Below are 11791 nucleotides of genomic sequence, written 5' to 3'. Positions count from 1 at the left end.
CATCAGTACATGCTGTATTCATACTACATATGTATTGTGCCCTAGAGGGGAGACCGGGGACAAATCACAGGGGCCAATTGTAACACACTGCTTTTCTCCAAACAGAAAACAGGTTGGCGGGTTGACGCTCGTTCTCCACAAGCTCGGTCTTCCAAAGTACTGCTCTTTAGTGAGACGTGTTAGCGATGCAGACCACTGCTGAGTCAGCATGTTGGCCTAACCATAACTTCCTCTTGATTAGCACAATTGTATGAAAGTGTAATTAGTGAACACACACATACAAACAAAGAGCACAAGTACACGCGCACACAACGGACACACAAACAAACACACGGGGCAGTGTCTGATGAACTGAGGAGTACGCAATATGGGACAGCAGCCGGTGAAAATGGGAACCAATCGAAATAGTTTTATTCTGAAAAATGTCAATAAATGTCAACGTTGTTCGAAATCAATAACACTCTCGCTAGTCAAGTCAAAACATTGCAATGCAATGTGTAATCCCTCACTACTCTACACTAACTAGGTAGTATGGGGATTACTCACCCAATCCATTGCATCCAATGTTTAGGCAGCAAGCTACCTTCTTTTACACACATTCACACACACACACACACACACTCCTGGCATGATGCTATGTACTCCATATAGCGTAATCAAGGGCTCATAGGTTTCACAGCACAGTGACACACAGGAAATAACATGATGTGGTCAGTCAGAATGAGAGAGAGAGAGAGAGAGAGAGGGATGGTGGGGAGGGAAAGACGCACACAGAGAGAGAGAGCAAGGGAAAGATGCACAGAGAGAGAAAGGGAAAGATGCACCGAGAGAGAGAAAGAGAGAGAGATACACAGAGAGAGAGGGAGAAAGAAGCACAGAGAGAGAGAGAGCAAGGAAAAGATGCACAGAGAGAGAAAGGGAAAGATGCACAGAGAGAGAGAAAGAGAGAGAGATACACAGAGAGAGAGAGGGAGAGAGAGAGAGAGAGAGAGAGAGAGAGAGAGAGAGAGAGAGCCACCGGGGAGAGAGGGAGGGGGATGGGACACAGGGAGAGAGCAGACCTCAGCGACAATAACAGATCACAAGAGCAGACAGCTGATAGACTCTGTGACATGGGGACAATAAACAAGATTAGGATTATTGTGTGATTGGATTGGATTATGCCGCATTAGGAGGCTTTTGTGTCCAAATCACCCCAGTCTCTTTCCAGTGATATAATTTGGATAAATAAATAAATAAAAGTTTTGAATGAAAGTAAAGACAGCATCAACCTCTGATTCTAATCATGGCCTGTTCAGGCTAGGTCTGTGCTTTTCAGCACTAGGTATCCCCCCCCCCCCCCTTACTGCAAAAGAAATGAGACAGTGAAGTCTTTTTTTCTCCTTTCGTCTCTACACTCCAACAGTTTGACTAAACAATTATTATGAGGTTATTACGTCCATTTTTATTTGATGGTATTTTTATGCACGTATCGGTTTCACCATTAAGAAATGACACCGCTTTTTTATGCATAGTCCAATTATTTCTAAGTATACAAAAGTAAAGGGACCGGTTTATCAAATGTCCAAAATAAGCACTAGTGTTTAGTTTTTGTTCAACAATCTTTTGCATTGCAATAACTGCCCCTAGTCTTTAACCCACCAGATCACACACTTTTTTTTCCCTTTTTCGTTCCATCATGTTAACCCTATTTAGGCACACTGTGAGCTTAGAATTATAAGGTTCTATCTCCGTCTAGGGTAGATATTGAGCGTCAAGGTTTTTACATTCCATTATGTTTTGTGAGATGGAACCTTTGTATTTTATTAATTACTAACCACATTTTTTTTACATTTTAAAAATAACACCACACAGGCATTAATAAACACCTAATCGGTCAGATTATGTAAAAAAAACTCAATTTTGACAAAAATGGAGATAGAACCTTATAATTCTAACATCACGACACTACTCTAGTAATGAGTTCACCCCTAACATGGTTCTCTAGAGTATCAAGAATATGAAAACAGTGCAGAACGGTGATAATAATCATGGTGGGACTGAGACTCTCTCCCTGGGTCTGCTTTGCCTTGTTGTGGTACCGCGCCTCGGCTGGGTCTGTAGGTCGGAGGTCAGAGAGGGTTGGATGAAGGACAGAGAGGGTTACGTGACCCCAATGACACACACACACACATACACACACACACAGTCTCATGCCCATGCCCATCTTTTGCTAACTAGGGCTGGGACTTTAACACTAGAACAGATGTGCCTTTTTACCTACTAAAAGAGCCCACTCTTTAAAATGCTAACCCAGGGGCGCTTAGGTGGCGTAGTGGATTAAGCGCTGACCATGTACCGCAGGGCTCCCGGTTCGATACCAGCTGCGGACATATCCTGCATGTCATCCCTTCTCTCTCAAAATATGAGTGGGACTGCCCCACTCAGAAAAAGTCACTTTAAAAATAAATAATAATAATTGCTAACCTGCTATTTACACACAACGACCACTAGTTGGCCGCTTGTAAAGTAGCCTGCTTCCTACACAGAAAAACGGCAAAATTGTTTTATATTAGCTTATCCTGGTGTGATTTTGAAAATGTAAGGATACTGGGTGGTAGAACGCACATATCTAGGAAAAGTCATGAGAGGAGGGTCCTGAAATTTGATATTTAGTGCAAAGATATAACCTTTTTCTTTACTCACAATCACTCATGTGTTCACTTTTTTAGCGCATTTTAATCGCATTTCTTTTCTTTCTTTTTTTTTGTATTTGGCCAGCTCTGCCACTTCTGTCCCTTGTGAGAGACTTTTCTCCCTTGCAGACAACATAGTGCAAAAAAAGAAGGCAGCCTTGAGCTCTGAACATGTAAACAGGCTAGTTTGTCTCTGCTTTGAAGAAGCAGAAGGAGTAGTACGGTAGGCTTAGAGGTCCTGAGACCAATGGGTTCGTTGTTATTGTGAAGGGTAGTTTTCTTTTCTTACCATTTTAGATGCCACTTGTGACTTTATGTTAAACTGTTGGTCTGTTTATTATTTTGACCAAGGATATTTGGGTGGGGAGGCGTGGGTGCTGTGGGTTAGTGTAACATTAGGTTAGGTACATTGTGTGATCTGTTGGTCTGTTTAGCTAAAATAAACAGGATTTTGCTGCTTTAAACTGTAGATGTCTATTTATTGATTCACTCGTATACCAAATCCATTTGAGTTGAAAACTGTTGCTTCTCGTGTCAAATATTGATATGTGATTAAAATGTGATTAAGTTCGATTAATTAATTACAAAGCCTCTAATTAATTAGATTTTTTTAAAATCGTGGCCCACCTCTAGTGCTAACATATGTGACAGGGTCTGGTGAAAAAGTCCTCAAGTAGAGCATGGAAAATAGTTGAAAAAGATGTTTTATGTTTTATGCTTATTTGAATGTTGATACACCTCAAACCCAATGAATCAAAACACACACAAAACAGCTGCTCGTAGCAATCAGCTAAGAAGGTACAGTACCAGTCAAAACACACTTTCACATTCAATTCAATTGAACATTGTGTGTCCAAACTTTTGACTGGTCCTGTCCATCACTATGAACATGGAACTGCACACAACACAACAAAAACACATAACTAGATGATCACACGGTCCTTTCTTTTGAACACGTCCTAAAACGTAAGTTTGTTTACAAGCCATGTAACACTAACCCAGTAGCCTATGCAGTGAATTCTAAGTATGTTGTGATCCTAAAACTGTTGTTTGTTATATGGAGTGGGCTCTTCAACACTCCAAAACACTCTTATTTGTTTATTTATTTATTTATTTAATTTATTTATTTATTGTACTAATACAGGTAGGTAGTAGTGGGGATTACTCACCGAATCCATTGCATTGCATTGCAATATTTTGGCTTGACTAGCGAGTATGTAATTGATTGAAATGTCAACGTTGACATTTATTGACATTTTTCAGAATAAAGGTTTTGCTGACATGTTCCCGCTTTCACCAGCTGCTGTCACATATGATTAAGAGCCTCAGTCTAAGAAACCTGATGTAAGGAACACAAACTGTCCAATACCTCATACCTCATCTGCCCCTCTACAAAACACAACCTGATACCTCATACCTCATCTGCCCCTCTACAAAACACACATACACACACACACTCTGACCCAAACACACCCTCACACATTGACGCAGACAGCACCTTTATACACACAGACACACACACACACACACACACACACACACACACACACACACACTGACGCAGACATCACCTCTTATCCAGACCCAGATCAGCACACACTGCTGTATAATCCCCCTTTTGAACATCTACCTGAACAAGACCCTTGGGGCTCCGATTCTGATCATTCTCTGACATACTGTACTAGGCTGCAAAACGATTGACAGCATAGGATATCTGTAAAGTTCAAAGGCTAGATTTTTACCACTTCTACAATTTACAACTGTGGTATATTTTTACACACACGTGGTATATTTTTACACACACACATAGACCTGAGGATAGAACCTGTGTAGATATCTGTCTTCATGCCGGAGAGAGACACAGTGTTGGGTCATCTCCTCACACACCTCCTCCTCCCTCCTCCCTCCTCCCTCCTCCCTCCTCCCTCCTCCCTCCTCCCACTCTCTTCCTCACTCGGCTGCACTCTCCCTGCTTCAATTATTCATCTCCACTCAAATAAAAGTGCCATCATCTCACATGTACAAACCCCCAACACAGTCAAAGGTTACACTCCCCCACACCTTTTCAAGCAGGCAAATCAAAAGAGTATTTTCCGCATCATACACATACACACTGATTATACTTTTGAGAAATGGTCAAAGATATATTTATAGGTTTCTTACCTTCAGCTCATAGTCCTGTGTTTTTCAGGAGCAGAGATATCCTGGTTGTAAATTATTAAGATGCTCACCATCTAGGGAGGCCTTGTTAGGGCTCCATACCGTTCAGTCTTCCCCTTTAGCTCCACCCCCACATTCCCCTTTAGCTCCACCCCCACATTCTCCTTTAGCTCCACCCCCACATTACCCTTTAGCTCCACCCCCACATGCCCCTTTAGCTCCACCCCCGCATCCCCCTTTAGCTCCACCCCCACATTCTCCTTTAGCTCCACCCCCACATGCCCCTTTAGCTCCACCCCCACATTCTCCTTTAGCTCCACCCCCACATTCCCCTTTAGCTCCACATGCCCCTTTAGCTCCACCCCCACATTCCCCTTTAGCTCCACCCCCACATCCCCCTTTAGCTCCACCCCCACATGCCCCTTTAGCTCCACCCCCACATGCCCCTTTAGCTCCACCCCCACATTCCCCTTTAGCTCCACCCCACATTACCCTTTAGCTCCACCCCCACATGCCCCTTTAGCTCCACCCCCACATGCCCCTTTAGCTCCACCCCCACATCCCCCTTTAGCTCCACCCCCACATGCCCCTTTAGCTCCACCCCCACATCCCCCTTTAGCTCCACCCCCTTTAGCTCCACCCCCACATTCTCCTTTAGCTCCACCCCTGCATTCCCCTTTAGCTCCACCCCCACATTCTCCTTTAGCTCCACCCCTGCATTCCCCTTTAGCTCCACCCCCACATGCCCCTTTAGCTCCACCCCCACATGCCCCTTTAGCTCCACCCCCACATGCCCCTTTAGCTCCACCCCTGCATTACCCAGCATTCAACTAGTTTGACCTGTTATGTGCATTAACTGCTTATGTATTTATTTAGGATTTGGACATAAGAAATGAAAGACAAAATGAAAAGAAAAAAGGTTTTTCCAAATTGTCCAGGGGAGGTTAAGAAACCTGGTAGGGCTTGTCGAGAATAGAATAATAAGAAAAAATGGACTTTTTTACATTTTTGTCATTTAACAGATGCCTTTATCCAAAGCAACTTACAACAAATACATTATGTCTATGTAGTGAATCATCTATCCATCAGTCATCACAACAACAACAAAAAGCAATCTACTGTATGCTCGGGTCAGAGGGCATGGCAGTCAAAAGGCTAGAAGAAGGAAGGTTTTTATAAATTATTATTATTATTATAGAGAAACTCTACAGGGGGGTAGAGGGGATGGAGAGGTTTCAGGAGGGACAGTTAAGATGTAGCCTGAAGAGATGGGTCTTCAGTCTACGGCAGAAGATAGGGAGTGAGTCTGAAGCTAGAACAAGTATATAATATTAATAATAAAATTAAACAAAATGTTACATTATTGTTGGCTAGTCTAAAATGTGCATTGTGAGACAGAAGTAAACAAAAATAACACAAAATTAATATAAATAAAAGAATATGAAAGGCATCAATTGAAAAGGAATATAAGACTATTTGCTCTATTTGCTCCAATAGATATTTATTTATGTTTTGGTTTTTTTAATTAGCAAATGCTAGTGCAATTTTTCAGACAATCAGGGAGGACAAATTGTCCTCTGTAACGCATTGAGAATTGACCTTTACTAGTTGTGAAGTATGGAGACTAAAGGAGGATCTTCTGGGGGCAACTGTGAACTGTGAACTATGAAAACTGACAGGTAGAAGATTCCTTTCGAAATTGAAATCATTGATTGACAAACAAAAATGGGCAGATCTGTAACTTACTACTTAAAGGGACTTTCTTTACCTCATATGTAGTAGGCTATCTCCAATATCATACCAGTGTCAAACTTTCAATGATTTGCAAAAACGACAAGCCACAAACGCACTCCCCTCTTGACTGGAAATGCATTGAAAAGTTATTCTTTACCCCCAATGACATCATTGGTATAGGCAGCTATCATACCCTGCCTGTACCTTTAACTGTATAAAGCACTCTATATTCCTTACGGTTAGAGTTGTGTTTTGCTTGTATTTTGGCTGCTAGTAGCTATTCTAAGCTATGACAGCGGTAATTGCTGCAACTTGACAGTCTCTGTTGACTGTGAAGGCTGTATAGGCGGTGATAATGGTGCCACTGTTTGTTATTTGTGTTGGTTGTGTCGTTAGACTACAACTCCTTCCGGTCTCAGCTGTGGCTGGGCCACTCAGGGGATATCATACTCCCACACTGACAATACAATCTCACTCGTGTTAGACCTTCCTACCCCCCTACACATCACATCTCCTCCCCCCCTCTCCTCTCCTTTCCCCTACGCATCTCTCCTCCACTCCACTCTCGGCTGCAGTGACGCTAACAAGTGCAGGTTGAGAGGAGGATGAAGAGGAGAGGTGGTTGTCTCCTGTTCTCCCTCTCCCTCTGTGTCACCCTCACATTAACTCATGTGGGCGTCACCCAGGCCTGGTCTGGGAAAACATCTGAAGGCTGGCACAGTCATCTCAAGGAACTCTCTCTCTCTCTCTCGCTTTCTTTCGCTCTCTCTCTCTCTCTCTCTCTCTCGTGTGCGCTCTCACTCCTGTTCTTACTACTTGCCACTGTCACTGTCTCACTCTGTCTCTGTCTCTGTCTCCTTCTCCCTCCTTCTCCCTTCTCTCTCTCTCTTTCGCTCTCTCAATCTTGCTGTCACTGTCTCTATCTCTGTCTATCTCCCTCCCTGTGGGGCAGTTGCAGAATGTAGAGGCTGCCTGTGTGGGTTTGAAGGTGACATTGATTCAGTCTTGCAGTGTCGCCATCCCCCTGGATGGGTGCACTCTTTCCTGAATCAAAAGTTTATACACAGAGCAAAGGGGAAGAAACACACGTGTGTACATGTAGCCTATACCTAATGATATCATGAATATTGGAACTGACACAAATGTGACTCATTGTGTATCATGAACCATCAACTTTGTCCAGATTAGTCTCATTGAGTATGCAAATGTATTTTAATCTAAGGCTGAATGCAGCTATTTGTGAAATCTCTATATAGCTATGCTGCACCAAAAAGAGATACCGATTCAGTACCATGATTAGCGCACGTGTACCTCACATTAGTGGCTTTTCGACAACGGTGCCGGTGCCTCTCGAGGGCTGCTAGAGGCCAGCTAGCGCTCAAAGCCTGGTGCTTCAATCGTAGTGAACAAGCCCGTTTGAATCTCCACAGCTGGGCTTTCTAAGCCCGCCCCGTATGATCTCCAGTTTATTTACATTCTGCACGTTCGTAAGGTGGAGAATTGTGGAGACACTAGCAACATATCAAATCCTATATAACGATGAATTGAGAATCAAGGACCCCAATTGAAATAAGCCAGTGGCTTTCTTGGGTTTTTATCCTGTTAGTTGACCTTGTATGTAATATGTACTTTCATGTACCTACTTCTGCAAATCTTCTAATAAAGTTTTCAATCAATCAATCAAACCTCTGGTTTCTGGTAACAGGTTCTGGTAACTTAAGCACTTTATGACAACATTTGTATGTGTAAAAAAATATATATATATATCAAATTGGATGATAAGAAAATCCCGCACTCCGTGCCGCTAGCCTCGTTTTGCCTCGTAAAGACCAGGGGGGTATGAGGCTTACTGATGGGCTACTCTCTCACAAAGAAAAGTCCAGACCAACTACGCAATGCACCCTCAGCACCATGGACAGCGCCAGTAGAACTTCCTATGTAGCGTACTCTCGCAGAGGAAAGTCCATGGACATAAAAACGTGTTAATGTAGGCTACAGATATCATATCACAACAGGTTCATCACTTTCTGGTCTATATATTAAACGTTTATTCATGCGTTAATAGTCAACAGACAGACACTGGCTGTATATACCAAACAACCTAAAAGACAAAGTAAGAGGTATATACTGTATGACGTTGATATCATTGATATGAATGCGAGTAAAATAAAGGGGAACTCTGGGTTGTAGGAGAAGGAGATGTGTTAAAAAAAAAAATCAGGACTGAGCCACCTCGTTCGGCCTAATCACAATGATCAGAAGGAGACCTTGCCACAGACCGTGGGTCAGTTTCCTGAAAGCTTCGTAGCTAGTCGGTTACTTTAACCTCCTGACAACCCAGCGACAAAGGCATGAGACAGTTGTGAAATCCACATTTGCAGGTTAATCTGTTCATGAAAGAACGAAATTAGTTAAATGAACAACTTCTGGTCTAGGAGAGGAGTGGGCCTGGAGATAAAGTACTAGGCTACTTTACCTTGTAATCATTCGGATTAATCAAGCATATTTAAACAGCAATGTCAGATACACAATTTACTCATTGCTAAATTACTCCCATGGATGGCCTATAATGTCACACGAAGGTTAAAGACATTTGTAATTTCAACAATAGACGTACGATGTGAAAATGTGAATAAAAAGGATGCTGTCCGCGTAAAGACAGTAAGAGCGTAAGACAAGTGCATATCGACCAGCGTGTATTTGTTGTGTAAAAAGAGAGCTCGTTAGCTAATTGAGGCGTGTTGAAAATCACGTGCTAAACACAATCTGACGCACGGAAAACGTGCAATACTTTCCCCCACTGAACTGTCGAGTTGTTAACATAAATGTCCTCAAACGACAATTTAGATGACATTATTCAAACATCCCAACAATTCACTCGCATACAGTTGACGTAAGCTACATTGGGCTATGCATAGCCTATTATGCAATTATTGCAATTATTATCCAAACTACAACGAATCCGATCATATTTGTTACATATTTCCTATAGGCCTACATCAAAGGTCTTGTTATATGGACCAACATATGATTACTGATTTAGAATCTTTAAACAGACGTATTCCACCCTTATTAGAGCCTAAGCATCAGGTATAGCCTACAGAGGGTGTGTCGCGATCGAATTACAATATGGACAGCGACGGTGTATTGTCCTTCCCAACTATACCTAAAGTACATACGCAGTCGCTTTCAGGACCGTCAGAGTTGGACGGGATTACTCACTTGCCACGGTGAGAATCAGGAGAGCGAGCGCCGCGGTCACCGGGGCTGCCATCGCCGCCTCCCTCCAGAGTGACTGACACGCGGAAACTTGGAGATGAATGAGTAGCGTCTTTTACTCTTTCTTCCTCAGTATGAAAATGAAATATATAACAAAGAAACACCCGCACACACCAGCGAGCGGCAGTTCAAGGTGTCATTTCAAGTCATTAAACTCCGACGATTCCAGTTAGTTTGATAAAAAAGCAGAGGCTTCAGAGCTCGATATGAGGCGTGGAGAGGGTTGTTCGCTTCTCCCAGACGCGGAGTCTTGTTCCCATCAGAGCGCATCAGAGTGGAGCTCCGCGTCCGATCACTGCCAGTCATGGAACTGTCAACGCACGGCAAACCGCGGCGCAGAATCGGTTCTCCAATCCCACAGAAGTATTAAAACGATGTTTTTCCAGAAATGTGGAGACTATGGAGGTGGCGGGTTACTGGAGATACGGTATTCCCGTTGATGGTGCACCGTCCGTCCTTATCGTAGATAAATGATTAAAGCGTCCGACCTCACATTGCCCTGCCCGCCTGGTGCACTCTGCGTCGGCGGCGGTTCCAGTCTATACCGCTCAGTTTCAATCAACAGTGTTGGCATTTTGTGACAACAAATAAGGAAGCAATTACAGTTAGCACCCCCCAGGCTATCGTTATGGAAAGCTTTTCGAACATTCAAACAGCCTATACCCCTTTTGTTGTAATCAAACAGGGATTAATCCATAGAGAAATAATAGCCCACATTTTAATGTAACCCCTCCCCCCTTGACTGCCTAGATCTAACATGGGCGTCATGTGTGATACATATCTGCATTAAACACATTAGACTCGGGTGGGCTGACTTTTTGCCGCGTGGAGCCGTTCCTACCCGCATGGGCCAAACCGTGGTGCTGGGCATTTGAAGACCGTTACTTAGATTCTGATGGATCAATGTAGGTTCAATTTTCGACAGAAATATGAGGCCCAACAGCTAGAAAGCACCAACTTAGCCTAGTTAATTTAGTTTGGGAGTGTCATTCCTTGAAAAGTTTCCTCCATTTGAGAAAAGGCCCAACAGCTAGAATACAAAAACGTAGCCTAATTTATTTCGTTTTGGAGTGTCATTCCTTGAAAAGTTTCCCTTAATTGGGGAATATTCTAGTGTGTTGGTTACTAGGTGACGACTTTCTGCTTCCATATTGTCATAGCATAGACACAAAGATGAGTAGGCCCACACCCAAACACCCCCACCACCACCAAGACACACACACACACACACACACACACACACACACACACACACACACACATTAGTCATTAACCCATACACAAAATTGCAAGGCCCACTTGATTCAAGCCAATTAGCACTGGAGTGAAATCTAGTGTGTGAATGGCCCGTGCAGGCTAATGGATGACTCGTTATGAGTAGGCCGACGCTAGAGCCGGAGTGAAATAGGTCAGCGCAGAAAACCACGCAAGGCGTTTCATTTCATTAACCGAGAAATAAACACGGAACGACTTCAGCTGCAGCACGGCCTCAGCTGGTAACCAGGGGCTACATAACAATTACGGAGGGAGATTATGCAATTAACTCTGCGTGAACTTAATTAAAGCCGCTTTGAACAGCAACTTCACCCCGAATGCCGCTATACACGCTGTGACCCTCCCTGCGCAAACTACCCAGCGATTTGTGTCCACAGTGGACAGGGAAAGAGGAGGAGACAAGGAAGAGAGGAGAGAAGGAGACAGAGGGAGTGAGAGGGAAGGAGGGAGGGAGAGATGAGGAAGAAGAGGTGTGTAGAGGACTAAGATGAGACTCTCTTTCCACTCACTCTGCTTCCGCCCCTGCCCCACCCCTCACCCAGTAATGACCATTAGGCTCTGGCCCTCAAAGCTGCAGGAAAGCTACAGTATAAGCACTTTGTCCTCCTCTCCTCACTCATACACACACACGCTGTGTGATGCACCCTGTCAATCCCCCCCCCCTGCTA

At 43.6% G+C, this 11791-nt stretch overlaps 1 protein-coding gene across 1 annotated transcript in view; it reads right to left on the bottom strand.

Moving 5' to 3' along the window:
- The window catches only part of chrnb5b (cholinergic receptor, nicotinic, beta 5b), a gene marked incomplete at both ends in the record, with an annotated part of 14542 nt that extends 4699 nt beyond the window's left edge, over nucleotides 1-9843 (bottom strand). The window contains one exon of the mRNA XM_080525357.1: nucleotides 9792-9843. Coding sequence (XP_080381483.1) covers nucleotides 9792-9843 — 52 coding nt within the window. The remainder of the gene's footprint in view (nucleotides 1-9791) is intronic.
- Nucleotides 9844-11791: the final 1948 nt, after the last annotated feature.

This window comes from Nansenia antarctica (genome assembly GCF_963989245.1).
Source record: "Nansenia antarctica genome assembly, chromosome: 3".
In the NCBI taxonomy this organism is placed as follows: domain Eukaryota; kingdom Metazoa; phylum Chordata; class Actinopteri; order Argentiniformes; family Microstomatidae; genus Nansenia; species Nansenia antarctica.
This window is presented reverse-complemented; position numbering and strand designations above follow the sequence as displayed.